Source organism: Erythrolamprus reginae, chromosome 10 (genome assembly GCF_031021105.1).
Source record: "Erythrolamprus reginae isolate rEryReg1 chromosome 10, rEryReg1.hap1, whole genome shotgun sequence".
Taxonomy (NCBI): domain Eukaryota; kingdom Metazoa; phylum Chordata; class Lepidosauria; order Squamata; family Dipsadidae; genus Erythrolamprus; species Erythrolamprus reginae.
Genome location: NC_091959.1, coordinates 45,288,237 through 45,307,191, shown reverse-complemented (window position 1 = coordinate 45,307,191; position 18,955 = coordinate 45,288,237). Strand labels below are relative to the sequence as shown.

The 18,955-nt window shown below is 45.4% G+C and overlaps 1 protein-coding gene across 1 annotated transcript in view; it reads right to left on the bottom strand.

Annotated features, from left to right (window-relative positions):
- Positions 1 to 18,955, bottom strand: part of CCDC60 (coiled-coil domain containing 60) — a 39,651-nt gene that overhangs the window by 14,382 nt on the left and 6,314 nt on the right. Inside the window, exons 2-7 of the mRNA XM_070763110.1 lie at positions 14,733 to 14,813; positions 13,497 to 13,582; positions 6,509 to 6,691; positions 4,228 to 4,350; positions 2,947 to 3,051; positions 880 to 970 (exon numbers count right to left, since the gene is read on the bottom strand). Of these exons, the coding sequence (XP_070619211.1) occupies positions 880 to 970; positions 2,947 to 3,051; positions 4,228 to 4,350; positions 6,509 to 6,691; positions 13,497 to 13,582; positions 14,733 to 14,813 (669 nt within the window). The remainder of the gene's footprint in view (positions 1 to 879; positions 971 to 2,946; positions 3,052 to 4,227; positions 4,351 to 6,508; positions 6,692 to 13,496; positions 13,583 to 14,732; positions 14,814 to 18,955) is intronic.

Sequence of the window (18,955 nt, the reverse complement as noted above, 5' to 3'; positions counted from 1 at the left end):
TAATAATAATAATAATAATAATATTAATTAGACTTCTAGCTACAGGTACAACAAGCAGGAAGAGGGAGATTGGGATCCCGCTGTATAGAGTGCCGATGAGACCACATTTGGAATAATGCTGTGTTCAGTTCTGAAGACCTCACCTAAAAAAAGATATTGATCAAATTGAAGGGGTCCAAAGACAGGCTACAAAAACGGTGGAAGGTCTTAAGCATAAAACCTATCAGGAAAGACTTCATGAACTCAGTCTGTATAGTTTGGAGGACAGAAGGGAAAGGGGGGACACGATTGAAACATTTAAATAGGTTAAAGGCTTAAACAAGGTTCAGGAGGGAAGAGTTTTTAATAGGAAAGTGAACCCTTGAATAAGAGGGCGCAATCCGAGGTGAGTTGGGGGAAAGATCCGAAGCCATGTGAGAAAATATTATTTTACTGAAAGAGTCGTAGATGCTTGGAACAAACTTCCAGCAGACGTGGTTGGTAACTGAATTTAAACATGCCTGGGATAAACATATACCCGTCCTGAGATAAAATACAGGAAATAATAGAAGGACAGACTAGATGGACCATGAAGTCTTTTTCTGCCGTCAATCCTCTATGTTTCCATGCCGCCATTCTCGAAGCGACTCAGGGTGGCGTAAAAGGACATATTATACAAAATTAATTTTAAAAAACCTAAAAACCCCTTGTGCAGTCATCCACATCCATCCAATTCAATCAATAATACAGAGGAATCGTTGAGTCTGTCATCTGCATCTCTATAACTGTCTGGTTTGATTCTGCAACCCAACAACCCAAAAGAGGACCCAATGGTCCTACCGGATGCTCAGAAAAATCAGCCTTTTGGATAGAAGCAGTTCTCCATCCAGGGGAACTTACCTTTGCATGCTGGACAAAATGGTCCCATCGGTTCTTCACTGCCCTCTCTTTGTTGATGGTTTTCATACAACTTTTCCCTCCGCCATAGTCCCTGAGAAAGATGGAATTCCGTCAGCTTTCCACATCCGTTGGAAAGTCTCCGTCCTCCAGGTCACGGTTTTGTCCGCTTTTTCTATGGCGGCGAATAGTTTCTGTTGCCCTTGCAACAAATTTCATTTTTTCATTTCATTTTATTGGATTTGTATGCCGCCCCTCTCCGTAGACTCGGGGCGGCTAACAGTGGTAAAAACAACATACGACAATCCAATACTAAAGAAGCTAAAAACCCTTATTTTAAAACCAATCATACATACAAACGTACCATACATAAATTGTAGAAGCCTAGGGGAAAAGAATATCTTAATTCCCCCATGCCTGACGACAGAGGTGGGTTTTAAGAAGCTTGCGAAAGGCAAGAAGGGTGGGGGCTATTCTAATCTCTGGGTGAAGTTGGTTCCAGAGGGCCGGGGCCGCCACAGAGAAGGCTCTTCCCCTGGATCCCGCCTAACGACATTGTTTAGTTGACGGGACCCAGAGAAGGCCCACTCTGTGGGATCTAATTGGTCGCTGGGATTCGTGCGGCAAAAGGCGGTCCCGGAGATAACCTGGCCCGGTGCCATGAAGGGCTTTATAGGTCATAACCAACACTTTGAATTGTGACCGGAAACTGATCGGCAACCAATGCAGACTATGGAGTGTTGGTGTAAAATGAGCATACTTAGCGAAGCCCATGATTGCTCTCGCAGCTGCATTCTGCACGATCTGAAGTTTCCGAACACTCTTCAAAGGTAGCCCCATGTAGAGAGCGTTACAGTAGTCGAGCCTCGAGGTGATGAGGGCATGAGTGACTGTGAGCAGTGAGTCCCGGTCCAAATAGGGCCGCAACTGGTGCACCAGGCGAACCTGGGCAAACGCCAAAGGTCACATGACCTTTAAGCCACCCACTGGTCCTATCTATCTATCTATCTATCTATCTATCTATCTATCTATCTATCTATCTATCTATCTATCTATCTATCTATCTATCTATCTATCTATCTATCTATCCATCCATCCATCCATCCATCCATCCATCCATCCATCCATCCATCCATCCATCCATCCATCTATCTATTTATTATTTAGATTTGTATGCCGCCCCTCTCCGCAGACTCGGGGCAGCTCACAACAAAGTGAAAACAATTTACAACAAATCTAAATTACTGTTTAAAAATATTTAAAAACCCCATTTTCTAAACACACATACATACAAACATATCATTCATAAATTGTATATGCCCGGGGGAGATGTCTCAGTTCCCCCGTGCCTGACAACAAAGGTGGGTCTTAAGGAGCTTACGAAAGGCAAGAAGGGTGGGGGCTATTCTAATCTCTGGGGAGAGTTGGTTCCAGAGGGCCGGGGCCGCCACAGAGAAGGCTCTTACCCTGGGTCCCGCCTAACGACATTGTTTAGTTGACAGGACCCGGAGAAGGCCCACTCTGTGGGACCTAATTGGTCGCTGGGATTCGTGCGGCAAAAGGTGGTCACAGAGATATTCTGGTCCAGTGCCATGAAGGGCTTTATAGGTCATAACCAACACTTTGAATTGTGACCGGAAACTGATCGGTAACCAATGCAGACTGCGGAGTGTTGGTGTGACATGGGCATATTTAGGGAAGCCCATGATTGCTCTCGCAGCTGCATTCTGCACGATCTGAAGTTTCCAAACACTTTTCAAAGGTAGCCCCATGTAGAGAGCGTTGCAGTAATCGAACCTCGAGGTGATGAGGGCATGAGTGACTGTGAGCAATGACTCCCTGTCCAAATAGGGCCGTAACTGGTGCACCAGGCGAACCTGGACAAACGCCAAAGGTCACATGACCCTTAAGCCACCCACTGGTCACATGGTCATGAAGCCACCTGGTTATGTGGCCAGCAAGCCACACCCACAAAATAAGCCGCGTCCACAGTGTAGTAGTAAAAACATTTGCAGCCCTTCACCATCGCCGGCCTAGGTTCTTAACTTGCTCCGGGCTCCGGAGACCTACTTGGGGTTCCAGCAGGAGATCAACGGCTTCATGCTACTGAAGGGCTCCAGCGTCAAAGCTTCCAGGAGCCAGTGGAGGGCGCAAAGCTGACGGAAGATGGAGTCGCTGTTGAGACGAGAGGAAAGATAAGACAGGCTGATTGACAGCGGGTGTTGCAAGTGCCCCTTGTCCACCTCGGGTCGTGTCAGATTCTGAGGAGGGTGAGCCAAGCCCCTCTGGGGTACCCTGGGCCAGGGGGGGGGGTTGCCAGAGGAAGCAGAGAGTGAGAGAGTGAGGGAGAAAGTGACCTGAGCTAGCTTGAGGAACCACTAGAGGGGGCTGGTGTGACAATGGTAGAGTGGTTCCAGTCAGAGAGTGAGGAAGACATGGGAGTGGAAAGTCAGTGGATAGACCCTCGCTATAGGAGAATGCTTAGAAGGTGAGAAGAGTTACAGAGTACAGTGATACCTCGTCTTACAAACGCCTCATCATACAAACTCTTCGAGATACAAACCCGGGGTTTAAGATTTTTTTGCCTCTTCTTACAAACTATTTTCACCTTACAAACCCGCCGCCGCTGGGATGCCCCGCCTTTGGACTTCCGTTGCCAGCAAAGCACCCGTTTTTGCGCTGCTGGGATTCTCCTGAGGCTCCCCTCCATGGGAAACCCCACCTCTGGACTTCCGTGTTTTTGTGATGCTGCAGGGGAATCCCAGCAGCGCAAAAACGGGAGCTTCGCTGGCAACAGAAGTCCGGAGGTGGGGTTTCCCATGGAGGGGAGCCTCAGGGGAATCCCAGCAGCGCAAAAACGGGCACTTCGGCTGGCAAAAGGGGTGAGTTTTGGGCTTGCACGCATTAATCGCTTTTCCATTGGTTCCTATGGGAAACATTGTTTCGTCTTACAAACTTTTCACCTTAAGAACCTCGTCCCGGAACCAATTAAGTTTGTAAGACAAGGTATCACTGTACTTCATTCACAGCCTTAGCTTTTTAGAGGTGTGATGTCATTTCCAGGCATTATAAAGGAATGGGATGGTGGGAAATGGGGCGTGGAGACTCAACACCGTTCTTTGGAAGAGACATGAAACTGAGGGCGTGCTAGTTGCTCTCCTGACTAAGGGAGATGCTCAGAGACGCTCTCTCTCTCTCCTTTCCTCCCTCCCTTTTGTTTCTTCCCCCCCTGGTCTCTTTTTTAAACAAGCAGGAGCCCATTGCAGATTCCACCCCCAGAGTTAGAGACAACAATCCCCCCCCTGCCACCAAAAAACCCCCAAGCTCTCCAAGATGTGTGGCTGAACCTACAAGTGTGTTTCTGGATGATTTTGGGAGAGCAAGCCATTGTGGATGGGGGTGAACGGCCGGGCCATTTTCTTCTTCTTCTTCTTTTCTGTCTCGCTCACCAGGAAGCCTCCTGTTAAAAAGAACCTGGAGAGAGAGAAAGAGGGGGGAGGGGGAGGGAAAGAGGGAGGGAGAGAGGGGGAGAAGGAAATGGAGAAGGAGAGAGAGTGCGGGGAATGGGAGAGAGAGAGGAAGAGGGAGAAAGGGAGGGAGAGGAAGAGAGGGAGAGGGAGAAGGAAAGGGAGAGGAGGAAAGACAGAGAGGGAATAGGAGAGAGAAAGAGGGAGAGGGAAAGGAAGAGAGGGAGGGAGAAGGAAAGGGAGAGGAAGAGAGAGGGGGAATGGGAGAGAGGGAGGGAGAGGAAGAGGAAGAGGGGGAGGGAAAGGGAGAGGAAGAAGAAAAGGGAGAGGAGAGACAGAGAGGGAATAGGAGAGAGGAAGAGGGAGAGAGAAAAAGGGGGGAGGGAGAGGGAAAGAGGGAGGGAGGGAGAGGAAGAAGCAAACAGAGAGGGAGAAGGAAATGGAGAGGGAGAGAGAGTGGGGAGAATGGGAGAGAGAGAGGAAGAGGAAGAAAGGGAGGGAGAGGAAGAGAGGGAGAGGAAGAAGAAAAGGGAGAGGAGGAGAGACAGAGAGGGAATAGGAGAGAGGGAAAGGGAAAGGAAGAGAGGGAGGGAGAAGGAGAGGGAGAGGAAGAGAGAGGGGGAATGGGAGAGAGGGAGGGAGAGGAAGAGGGGGAGGGAAAGGGAGAGGAAGAAGGAAAGGGAGAGGAGAGACAGAGAGGGAATAGGAGAGAGGAAGAGGGAGAGGGAAAGGAAGAGAGGGAGGGGGAGGGAGGGAGAGGAACAGGGAAAGGGAGAGACCAACATACGTCAGAAAGAAAGGCAAGAGGTTGGGTGTCTTTCTCGCCAGCCGCTGACACCCCAATTTCCGCCCACTGGGAAGTCCATCTTGTCTCAAGGGCAGCCTGACCTTGCCCCCATAAAGATGACTCCACCTACTTCTGCACACACGAAGGACATTTCAAGCCGAAACACAACTGAGAAGCCCTCCAAACCAGGAAAAAAGTGCCGATTCTACTTCCGCGTATGCATACTCCTAGCAAAAAAGCTGGTGGAGAGCATGGACCAGGAAAGATGGCGCTGGAACCATCACGCCTAAATTGCATCATCAGTGGGGCTGGTACCGGAGCGCCTGCACTGGACCGCACTGGACGGAACCCACCCCTGGCCGTGTTGCAATCAAACTAGCTTGGGGGTTACACCCATCCCGAGCACAAAACCTTTTCCTCCCCATTTTTGATAGCTCCGACATGGGATGATGCTTTGGAAAATGGGTTGTCCAGTTGCCGAGTCCCACTCTTTGCAAACTCCACGGACCAACATGTGCCATTCATTGCTTTGGAGTCACCCTCTAACCATCTCTCGCCATCCCCTCCTCCTTTGGCCTTCCATCCTTCCCAACCTCCGCGGGGCCTTTGTCAACAAGGCCTCTCTTCTCATTTGGCGGCCAAAGTATTTGAGCATCGGCTTCAGCATCTGCTGGGCACAGGTAGCTACTCGTTGGAGAACCTACCTTGGCCCAAAAACGCCAGCCTCAGGAAGTTAAGTAGGGAATATGGACATTAATAAAGACAATTGGGAGAGTATTGTGGACAGCAACCGTTTATAACTTCTGCAAGGGATACTGTCATCTCTTAGAGCAATGATGCCCAAAGACATGTGGACTTTAAGACTTGTGGACTTCAACTCCCAGAATTCCCCAGCCAAATGTTCCTCAACCTTAAAATGTGTGGACTTCGATTCCCAGAATTCCCCAGCTAGATATTCCTCAACTTTAGCCACTTAAAGACATGTGGACTTCAACTCCCAGAATTCCCCAGCTAGGTATTCCTCAACTTTAGCCACTTAAAGACATGTGGACTTCAACTCCCAGAATTCCCCAGCTAGATATTCCTCAACCTTAACCCCTTAAAGACATGTGGACTTCAACTCCCAGAATTCCCCAGCTAGATATTCCTCAACTTTAGCCACTTAAAGACATGTGGATTTCAACTCCCAGAATCCCCCATCCAGCCATGTATCTGAATGTAAAATTAGACCTGGTCCAACCACCCAGAACAAGATTTGCACTGGGTGTGGAGAAGATGACCTCCTGATGCTCAAGGAGGTAAGAGGAAGTTGAGCAGCTACGAGGAGGAAGAGAAGGCCCTCGGTCAATGCAGCAGGAAAGAGGTTGAGGCCACCTACTCAGGTTCGGATTCGGAGTCTTCCTCCGAGGATGAGGATGAGTAGCGCGGGGGCTGGAACTCCGTCCTTCTCCTCTGCTCCTCCCTCCGTTCTTCCAGGCTGGATGCGTTCCTCCGCTTGATGGAGTCTTGGCGAAGGCTATGGAAATATCCCCGCCCGATCTTCACCGAGTTGATCAGATGTCTGCCGAAAAGGACCAGATGTCAAAAACGGATGTCAAAAACGGCACAATGAGCCGAGGTGGCGCAGTGGGTAGAGGGCAGCACTGCAGGCCACTAAAGCTGACTGCTAGATCTGCAGGTCAGCGGTTCAAATCTCACCACCGGCTCAAGGTCGACTCAGCCTTCCATCCTTGCGAGGTGGGTCAAATGAGGACCCGGATTGTGGGGGGCAAGAGGCTGGCTCTGTTAAAAAGTGCAGTGGCTAACATCATGTAAGCCTTGACTATACACACTTCTGTTGGCAGGGTGATGTCTCTGCTTTTTAGTACAGCGTTCCCTCGATTTCCACGGGGGATGCGTTCCGAGACCGCCCGCGAAAGTCGAATTTCCGCGAAGTAGAGATGCGGAAGTAAATACACCATTTTTGGCTATGGACAGTATCACAAGCCATCCCTGAACACTTTAAACCCCTAAATTACCATTTCCCATTCCTTTAGCAACCATTTACTCACCATTATTGCTGGTACTCACCATTGAATAAGAAACTTAGTGATCCTGATATTTATAAACATAATTATTTATTAACAATAATTATTTTTTTTGTTATTTATTTGCAAAAATTATTAGTTTGGCGATGATGTATGACGTCATCGGGCGGGAAAAACAGTGGTATAGGAAAAAAACCGTGAAGTATTTTTAAATTAATATGTTTTGAAAAACCATGGTATAGGCTATTCACAAAGTTCAAACCCACGAAAATCGAGGAAATTCCTGGAGGGGTCTGTAATATGGTAAATGATTTAGCTTTACTAAATAAATGGTCAAAGCAATGGAAACTGCAGTTTACTGTTTCCAAATGTAAAATAATGCACTTGGGGAAAATAAATCCTCAATCTGAGTATTGCATTGGCAGTTCTGTGTTAGCAAAAACTTCAGAAGAGAAGGATTTAGGGGTAGTGATTTCTGACAGTCTCAAAATGGGTGAGCAGTGTGGTCGGGCGGTAGGGAAAGCAAGTAGGATGCTTGGCGGCATAGCTAGAGGTATAACAAGCAGGAAGAGGGAGATTGTGATCCCCTTGTATAGAGCACTGGTGAGACCACATTTAGAGTACTGTGTTCAGTTCTGGAGACCTCGCCTACAAAAAGATATTGACAAAATTGAACGGGTCCAAAGACGGGCTACAAGAATGGTGGAAGGTCTTAAGCATAAAACGTATCAGGGAAGACTTCATGAACTCAATCTGTATAGTCTGGAGGACAGAAGGAAAAGGGGGGACATGATCGAAACATTTAAATATGTTAAAGGGTTAAATAAGGTCCAGGAGGGAAGTGTTTTTAATAGGAAAGTGAACACAAGAACAAGGGGACACAATCTGAAGTTAGTTGGGGGAAATATCAAAGGCAACATGAGAAAATATTATTTTACTGAAAGAGTAGTAGATCCTTGGAACAAACTTCCAGCAGATGTGGTTGGTAAATCCACAGTAACCGAATTTAAACATGCCTGGGATAAACATATATCCATTGTAAGATAAAATACAGGAAATAGTATAAGGGCAGACTGGATGGACCATGAGGTCTTTTTCTGCCGTCAGTCTTCTATGTTTCTATGTTTCTATGTAACACTGTACTGTATACTGTTTAGATTTTCCATAGCTTTCCTCCCCAGGAGCAAACATCTTTCAATGTCTTGGCTGCAGTCCCCCATCTGCGGAGATCTTGGAGCCCAGGAAAATAAATGGGTGTTTACAGAGTGGTAAATTTCCCATGTGGATTTTAAAAAAAAGATAAGGACTTTAAAAAAAAAATCTCCCTGCAGGAATTCTAAACAGTGGCAGAGCATTTCTTTCTTTCTTTTTTAATGTACTGTTTATTTTGAATTAAAATTGAACGGGTACAAAGACGGGCTACAAGAATGGTGGAAGGTCTTAAGCATCAAACCTATCAGGAAAGACTTAATGAACTCAATCTGTATAGTCTGGAAGACAGAAGGAAAAGGGGGAACATGATCGAAACATTTAAATACGTGAAAGGGTTAAATAAGGTTCAGGAGGGAAGTGTTTTTAATAGGAAAGTGAACACAAGAACAAGGGGACACAATCTGAAGTTAGTTGGGGGAACAATCAGAAGTAACCTGAGAAAATATTATTTGACCTAAAGAGTAGTAGATGCTTGGAACAAACTTCCAGCAGATGTGGTTGGTCAATAACTGAATTTAAACATGCCTGGGATAAACATATACCCATCCTAAGATAAAATACAGGAAATAGTATAAGGGCAGACTAGATGGATCGTGAGGTCTTTTTCTGCCGTCCATCTTCTATGTTTCTATGTTTATTTGGTAGAACAGCGGATGAGACAGTAAAAAAAAATGCGGCAAACAGAAGCCAATACATCAGTCTGGGTATCACACAGGTCCCACCAAAGGGCCACGAACATCCGTCCACCTGTTGGCATGTAACAAACACCCAAAATGAATGACGGTTCTACATCTCTGCCCTTCATTCCAAGTGATGCATTAAGGCTCCTGAAGGCCAGGGGCAGTGGGGAGAAATCTAATAAATAAATAATAAAAAAGATTTTAAGAAGAGATTTTGATATAGTTTTGATACGGTTCCACATAAAGAGCTGATAGATAAATTAGTGAAGATTGGACTTAATCCCTGGATAGTTCAGTGGATTTGCAGCTGGCTGAAGCGTAGACATCAGAGAGTTATTGTTAATGGCGAGTATTCTGAGCAGAGACAGGTTACAAGCGGTGTGCCACAAGGGTCTGTTCTGGGTCCTATTCTTTTTAATATGTTTGTGAGTGACATAGGGGAAGGTTTGGTAGGGAAGGTTTGCCTATTTGCCGATGACTCTAAAGTGTGCAATAGGGTTGATATTCCTGGAGGCGTCTGTAATATGGTAAATGATTTAGCTTTACTAAATAAATGGTCAAAGCAATGGAAACTGCAGTTTAATGTTTCCAAATGTAAAATAACGCAATTGGGGAAAAGGAATCCTTAATCTGAGTATTGTATTGGCAGTTCTGTGTATTGGCAAAAACTTCAGAAGAGAAGGATTTAGAGGTCTTCATTTCTGACAGTCTCCAATTGGGTGAACAGTGCAGTCAGGCGGTAGGGAAAGCAAGTAGGATGCTTGGCTGCATAGCTAGAGGTATAACAAGCAGGAAGAGAGAGATTATGATCCCGCTATATAGAGTGCTGGTGAGACCACATTTGGAATAATACTGTGTTCAGTTCTGGAGACCTCACCTTACAAAAAGATATTGACAAAATTGAACAGGTCCAAAGACGGGCTACAAGAATGGTGGAAGGTCTTAAGCATAAAACCTATCAGGAAAGACTTAATGAACTCAATCTGTGTAGTCTGGAGGACAGAAGGAAAAGGGGGGACATGATCGAAACATTTAAATATGTTAAAGGGTTAAATAAGGTCCTGGAGGGAAGTGTTTTTAATAGGAAAGTGAACAGAAGAACAAGGGGGCACAATCTGAAGTTAGTTGGGGGAAGATCAAAAAGCAACAGGAGAAAATATTATTTTACTGAAAGAGTAGTAGATCCTTGGATTGTGGGGGCAATAGCCTAGCTCTGTTAAAAAAGTGCTATTGCTAACATGTTGTAAGCCGCCCTGAGTCTAAGGAGAAGGGCGGCATAAAAATTGAATGAAGGAACGAACGAACGAACGAACGAACGAACAAACAAACAAACAAACAAACAAACAAACAAACAAACAAACAAACTTCCAGCAGACGTGGTTGATAAACCCACAGTAACTGAATTTAAACATGCCTGGGATAAACATATATCCATCCTAAGATAAAATACAGGAAATAGTATAAGGGCAGACTAGATGGACCATGAGGTCTTTTTCTGCCGTCAGTCTTCTATGTTTCTATGAGATTATGCAACCATTTTGTCTTAAATGGTAAAAGGTCTCCTGCTTGAGCAGGGGGCTGGACTAGACGACCTCCAAGGTCCCTTCTGACTCTATTTTGATTGAATTCTACTTACCGGTAGGTGCATAGCGAGTTAGCCATGAAGAGTTGTCCCTTAAGGGCTCCAAAATTTTGGACTGCCGCAGCAACCTAAGGGCACTGCGCTCATTAAAATGCAAATGCCTTTAAAACGAACTTTGCAATACATCTATTAGAGTAATCGAGCGTCGGCTGGCCAGCCGTAGGTTGGAAAAACGCATATTTCCTGCCACCTGCCAGACAAGGGCAGTGTCTTCCTTCAAAATGAATAACTTTTGTCAGCGGGGAAAACAAAGAGCTTCCCCCCCCCCCCCCCGAAAGAGCTAACCATTTGCAACAGCCGAATTTCCCAGCTGCTTTTACGAAATTAAATTAACACAGATAAAGGTCAGCCTTGGGCTGTTGCCAAATAAAAATGACCCAGCGTGGAAGGAAGTATAGAAGTTGACTGTAAATGGACTTTCGGGGAGGAGGATTCATGCGTTTCATTACATTAAAATCCGAGCGATTCATTCCAACAAGTGTTTGATAAAAGACATATGATCAAGGTATATGATCAAGGTCCCTGATACACAACGTCAAAATAAAGTGGTACCTCTACCTAAGAACGCCTCTACTTACGAACTTTTCTAGATAAGAAACGGATGTTCAAGATTTTTTTGCCTCTTCTCAAGAACCATTTTCCACTTAAAAACCCAGGCCTCCGAAACTGTAACCGGAAAAGGCAGGGAGAAGCCTCCGTGGGGCCTCTCTGGGAATCTCCTGGGAGGAAACAGGGCCAGAAAAGGCAGGGAGAAGCCTCCGTGGGGCTTCTCTGGGAATCTCCTGGGAGGAAACAGGGCCGGAAAAGGCGGGGAGAAGCCTCTGTGGGGCCTCTCTGGAAATCTCCTGGGAGGAAACAGGGCTGAAAAAGGCAGGGAGAAGCCTCCGTAGGGCCTCTCTAGGAATCTCCTGGGAGGAAACGGGGCCAGAAAAGGCGGAGAGAAGCCTCCATGGGGCCTCTCTAGGAATCTCCTGGGAGGAAACAGGGCTGGAAAAGGCAGGGAGAAGCCTCCGTGGGACCTCTCTGGGAATCTCCTGGGAAGAAACAGGGCCGGAAAAGGCAGGGAGAAGCCTCCATGGGGCCTCTCTAGGAATCTCCTGGGAGGAAACAGGGCCAGAAAAGGCAGGGAGAAGCCTCCGTGGGGCCTCTCTAGGAATCTCCTGGGAGGAAACAGGGCCGGAAAAGGCAGGGAGAAGCCTCCGTGGGGCCTCTCTAGGAATCTCCTGGGAGGAAACAGGGCCAGAAAAGGCAGGGAGAAGCCTCTGTGGGGCCTCTCTGGGAATCTCCTGGGAGGAAACAGAGCCGGAAAAGGTGGGAAGAAGCCTCCGTGGAGCCTCTCTAGGAATCTCCTGGGAAGAAACAGGGCCGGAAAATGTGGGGAGAAGCCTCCATGGGCCTCTCTAGGAATCTCCTGGGAGGAAACAGAGCCGGAGAAGGTGGGAAGAAGCCTCCTTGGGGCCTCTCCAGGAATCTCCTGGGAGGAAACAGTGCCGGAAAAGGCAGGTTTCTATGAGGCAGAAGACGGTTTTGAAGATCATCTGGTCCTAAGCCTAAGTATCAAAGTTGTTCCACTGGTTAACTCTTCTAACCGTCAAGGAATTTCTCCTTAGTTCTAGGTTGATTTCTCTCCTTTCTCACCCCGGTTCAAGTACAATCTTTGGAGGTTTGCAAGGGTGGATGATCAATAGGAAGGTCTAAGACAAAGAATTAGCCATGAAAGAGTCGTGATTGATTTGGGGCCTCAACGCTTCACTGAAAATGTCTTCGCTAAATGTTACTTTGCAAACCTGACATAGCTGCTCATCCACGAAAAGCCTCATTTAAAAGGAATATCTGGTCCTAGCGTAAGCCTGAGTCGCCATAAGAATTAACCCACGTCTGTCATTTTCATGTTACTTCCTTTGATCACCCCGGGAAGAAATGCCTCCCGAGGACGTTGTGTTACCTGAAAGGAAGGCTTTGATTTATTTATAAAAAGTTTTGGAACAAATCGACAAATAGAAGTGGTAGCTACAGAAGAAGGAAAGCGGAGGGCGGGGGAGGAAAAGATGTCAGGAAATGAACAGGGAGATTGCAATTGCCGGGAAATCAAAAATTCTGTATTTAATAATGAGAGAGAGAGACAGACAGACAGACAGACAGAGACAGAGGGACGGAGAGGAAAAGAGACAGAGACAGAGATACACACACACAGAGAGAGAGAGATGGAGAGAGAGAGAGAGAGAGAGAGAGAAAGAAAGAGAGAGAGATACAGAGAGAGAGATAACAAAGCGAGATGGAGAGGAAGAGAGGGGGAAAAGAGGGGGAGAGAGAGACAAAGACAGAGAGAGAGGGAGAGGAAGGGAAATGGAGAGAGAGAGAAACAGCTACACAGAGAGAGAGAGAGAGAGAGAAAGAGACAGAGATACAGAGAGAGACACAACATAGATAGTGAGATGGAGGAAGAGAGGAGGAAGAGAGAGGGAGGGGGAGAGAGAGACAAAGACAGGGAGAGGGAGGGGAAGGGAGAGGGAGAGAGAGAGAGAAAGAAAGAGGGATACACAGAGAGAGGGATGGAGAGAAAGAGAGAGAGACAGAAGAGAGAGGAGAAAGAGACAGAGAGATGGAGAGAGAGAGAGAGAAACAGAGAGGAAAAGAGAGAGAAAGAGACAAGAGAGAGGGAGAGGAAGAGAGGGGGAAGAGAGAAGGAGGGGGAGAGAGACAGAGACAAAGACAAAGAGAGAAAGAGACGGGTGGGAGAGAGAGGGGTGTCTCGGTCATCGTTCAAGGTTCGTTCCTGCGCATCGCCGTTCGGTGTTTTCCTACCTCATCTGCGCAAGGTCCCGAGGGAGAGTCCTCAAATCCTTCTCTATATGTCGGATAGGCAGAAGTTTCTTCTCTGGTTCCAGGGCCTAAAGAAACCAACGCCATCAGGCACGAAAACAAACCGTATTATTCACAATAACCCGAGCGAATAACCAGAAGAAGCTGGTATACCCAACGTGTCTCCCATCAGCCGAAATTCTGGGGACCTAAAACAAAACAAAATGGAACCCTTGCCGATGGCGTTTCCATAGCAACCTCTCCGCCATTTTGGACGCCATCTTGAGTGGTATTTAACTTCTCCCGTGGAGCCGGGACCTGTTAATCCAGCCACTCCGAGTCTCCGGAGAGGGGCGGCATACAAATCTAATAAATTATTATTAAATTATTATTACTATTGTTTCATGGATCGAGATAAAACATAAAACATACCTGATAGAAATCACGGAGATGGAGATAGAATTTACTTTTTTTGCTTGGAATCTGAAGTAGGAATTACCCAAGACAAACGTTATACCTAGTGACGCATATAATTACCGCAACTAGGATAATTGATTGATTGGATTTGTATGCCGCCCCTCTCCGTAGACTCTATGCCCAAAATTGGAAAAATCAAAACATCCCTTCAGAAGGTCAAATTATTGAAAAAAGTATACAGATGTGCAGAAATGGATGAGATGACAAGGGATATTAAGGGAATAAAAGACAACGAAACTAATAAAATATGGGGGAAATGGTACAAATGGATAAAAAAATAAATAAGATAGAATGACATTCAATACCAGATTATAGGAGTAACACATGACAAAGAGAGTGCAGATAGGAATCTTTAAAAATATTGATATTTATTTTTATGCAAAAAAATTCTTTCCTTAATTGGTTTATTATGCATAATATTAGATTTGTTTACGTTGTCTTTTTATTGTTGTTAGCCGCCCCAAGTCTGCGGAGAGGGATGGCATACAAATCAAATCAAATCAAATCAAATCAAATCAAATCAAATCAAATCAAATCAAATAAATAAATAAATGCACATAATTATAATTTTTCCTATCCTTGTATTGTTTCTATTTCTCTTAGATGGAAGTAAGTTGTCTTTCTTTTTCTTTTTCTTCAATGAAGTAATGACAAATTACAAATGTATAAAACGGGAAATGATCTGAATGAGATTTTTTGAGATTTTTTAAAAAATTGTATCTGAAAACAATAAATAAACTTTTTTTTTTTTTTTTAAAGTACCTTTGGCTTCGACTTCTTGGAAAACTCGGTTTCTGCCGGTTCCGCAAATTCTTCCACAGGAGTTTCCTCTTTGCTGATGTCCTGAAATGACAGTTAACAGGTTGGTTAGATTGGCACACCATCTTGGCTTATTGAATCTGTGGGGTTCATGGGGATGGGAATCGTCCAGGACTGATTATTGATCATGCAAAAATCATCATCTTCTTTTCGCAACCTCACAAATTTACTGGCCGGATGCTTCCCTGTTGCCAATGCAGAGTTTTATTTAGCAGATATACACTGCTCAAAATAAATAAATAAAGGGAACACTTCATCAACACAATATAACTCCAAGTAAATCAAACTTCTGTAAAATCAAACGGTCCACTTAGGAAGCAGCACTGATTGACAATCAATTTCATAGGTTCTCAGCACATTCAACTTTGTCCAGAACAAAGTATATTCAAGAGAATATTTCATTCATTCAGATCTAGGATGTGTTTTTGAGGGTTCCCTGTATTTTTTTTTTTTTGAGCAGTGTATATATATTCTCACTGTGCCCAGAGAGAGAAATATCTGCCTCTACCTAGGGTCGAACTCACAGCCTTAATGTATTTTCCAATCCTAGCAGCTTCAAGCCGGTGCAGAAGTTGGTGAGAAATTAACGGATTGCCACACTATATATATAGAAGGCCTGATGTTGATAGGAAGCCGGGGTGGCACAGCAGGTAGAGTGCTGTACTGCAGGCCACTGAAGCTGACTTGTAGATCTGCAGGTCAGCGGTTCAAATCTCATCACCGGCTCAAGGTTGACTCAGCCTTCCATCCTTCCGAGGTGGTAAAATGAGGACCCAGATTGTGGGGGCAATAGGCTGGCTCTGTTTAAAAAATGCTATTGCTAACATGTTGTAAGCCGCCCTGAGTCTAAGGAGAAGGGCGGCATAAAAATTGAATGAATGAATGAATGAATGAATGAATGAATGAATCAATCAATCAATCAATCAATCAATCAATCAATGGGAGAGGTAATTTTCACGAGGGAGCAGATGTAACCACAAAACATTCTTTTGAGTGGTTCAAGGTCATCCTATGTCCACCCACCTGGGCAGAAGCGGAAGGAGGACTGGCCATGCTGGCACAATCTGAGTGGGCAACGTGACAGGTTTGTGGGTGGGGGACAACGGATGTGAAGTTTCAACTGGGTGGGAAACTCAGATTTGAGTTTCCCAGTGTGGGTGCCAGGATGGCTCTGGCAATAAATTGGAACTTTGAGGAGTAACTTTGGCTCGGACTCTGATTTAATTCTGAAGCTACCTGGAGCCTTGACAACTTTGCAACTTCCAGAATGCTGGCTGGGGAATTCTGGGAGTTGAAGTCCATGAAAGCTTAAAGTTGCCAAAACCATTGTTCCTAAACACGTCCAAATTATAATCTGGAAAGGGGATTCTGCATGGCAGCATGGAAACGTTTGGCATCTCTTAGTTGATGGAATGTTTATGAATATTCCTGGGCATCCGATCCTTTAGCACCAGCTGTTTGTGCAAGGGAATTTTTTTAAAAAGAGAGTGGCTGCTAATTATAAACATGGCTACAGAGCATGGAGAAAAAAATGCTTTGGTTATGGGTTCTCCATAATACTTGGAGGGAGGGAGGGAGGGAGGGAGGGAGGGAGGGAGGGAGGGAGGAAGGAAGATTAGATTAGATTAGATTAGGTTAATTGGATTTATATGCCGCCCCTCTCCGCAGACTCAGGGCGGCTCACAACAATGGCAAAGAACAGTACATAGTGACAAATCCAATACCCACCAATCCAATTACAATTTTAAGTAAAGAAATTCATAAAAACAACCCCAATATATATAAAGAACAAGCACACAATCAATCAAACACCAAAACAACATGGGCAAGGGGGAGATGTTTCAGTTCCCCCATGCCTGACGGCAGAGGTGGGTTTTAAGGAGTTTACGAAAGGCAAGGAGGGTGGGGGCAATCCTAATCTCAGGGGGGAGCTGGTTCCAGAGGGTCGGAGCCACCACAGAGAAGGCTCTTCCCCTGGGTCCCGCCAGACGACATTGTTTAGTTGACGGGACCCGGAGAAGGCCAACTCTGTGGGACCTAATTGGTCGCTGGGATTCGTGCGGCAAAAAAGTGGTCCCGGAGATATTCTGGTCCAGTGCCATGAAGGGCTTTATAGGTCATAACCAACACTTTGAATTGTGACCGGAAACTGATCGGCAACCAATGCAGACTGCGGAGTGTTGGAGTAATATGGGCATACTTGGAGAAGCCCATAATTGCTCTCGCAGCTGCATTCTGCACGAACTGAAGTTTCCGAACACTAGTTTCCACAGATGAGGAGGAGGAGAAAGAGGATAAGGAGAGGATGTAGAGAATGAAGGAAGAGAGAAAGAGGAAGAGGAGGATGAGGAGGAAGAGAAGGAAGAGAAGAGGAGGAGGAGGAGGAGGAGGAGGAGGAGGAGAAGAAGAAGAAGAAGAAGAAGAAGAAGAAGAAGAAGAAGAAGAAGAAGAAGAAGAAGAAGAAGAAGAAGGAAGCAGCAGCAGCAGCAGCAGCAGCAGCAGCAGCAATACAGTATCTGGCTCAGGATTGAATTGTGGTGTCCTTAGTGTTCTCAAAGCTTGGAGACCCCCCCAAGAATCCAGCAAAGGCGGGGTGGGTGGTGAAAGCGATGCTGGTTATGACCTATAAAGCCCTTCATGGCATCGGACCAGAATATCTCAGGGACCGCCTTCTGCTGCACGAATCCCAGCGACCGATTAGGTCCCACAGAGTGGGCCTTTTCCGGGTCCTGTCAACTAAACAATGTCGGTTGGCGGGCCCCAGGGGAAGAGCCTTCTCTGTGGCGGCCCCGACTCTCTGGAACCAGCTCCCCCCAGAGATTAGAACTGCCCCTACCCTCCTTGCCTTACGTAAACTTCTCAAAACCCACCTTTGTTGTCAGGCATGGGGGAATTGAAACATCTTCCCTGGGCCTATATAATTTATGTATGGTATGTTTGTAGGTATGTCTGCTTAAAAATGGGTTTTTTTAACTATTTTAAATTTTAAATTGTATATTATTAGATTTGTTATGAATTGTTTTATTGTGTTGTGAGCCGCCCCGAGTCCACGGAAAGGGGCGGCATACAAATCTAATAAATAATAATAATAATAATAATAATAATAATAATAATAATAATAATAATAGTGCCCTTACTCAGCTTCCCTTATGATCGTCTCATCAAACATAGCCACTTCCTGGAGCAAATCTGTGCGGGCACACATCACAGCGCATCAAAACCCTCTCCACCCCACCACATTTTCGTAATGCACAGCATGAAGATATAGCAGAGACTGTAGCAACCTTGCAACAGGTTGACCACATGCGCTGCTTCTGTTAGGGCTGCGGCGAAGCCTGTTATATCCATCCCTCAACCCTGGCATAAGGGTGGATTGACAAGGTCCCAGATAAACCAAAGGTCTGAGCAGTGTACATTATTGTTACTCACTGGGCGTAAACTTTCCTCCACCACCCAACCAACACACAGTTTTCCTGCCTCTCTTAATCTTGTTGTGTTATCGACAAATCTTCCCACTTGTTCTATCTGGGCTAAGTGGCTGTTTGCAGCGCTGGCTTTAATCTTTGATCTAAGACTGCAATGTTTACTCTTTGATTCTGAGCAACTTTGAGACCTTTTAAAAGGGGGGGGGGGACAGAGAGAGATCAAATATTTCGGGGGCTGCACTCCTGCCCTTATTGACTAGCACTCTTTCCATCTTTCTTCAAGAATCTTCCTTTTATCATTGCAGTTCTATTTTTTTTTTTAAAGCAATAGACACACACACACACACAGTATGGGTATGTGTGTGTGTGTGTATACAGAGAGAAAGAGTATATATAGATGTATCTATATATGAGTGTGTGTGTATATATCTATATTTAAACACACAAACACACTCACACAACTTAAATATCTATCTATCTATCTATCTATCTATCTATCTATCTATCTATCTATCTATCTATCTATCTATCTATCTATCTATCTACCTAGATAGATGGATAGATAGATAGATAGCTTTATCCATCCATATCTATCCATCCATCTCTCTCTCACACACCTGTCTGTCCATCCATCCATCCATCCTTCCATCACCCATCCATCCTTCCTTCCATCCATCCATCATCCATCCTTCCTTCCTTCCATCCATCCATCCATCAATCTCTATACATACATACATACAT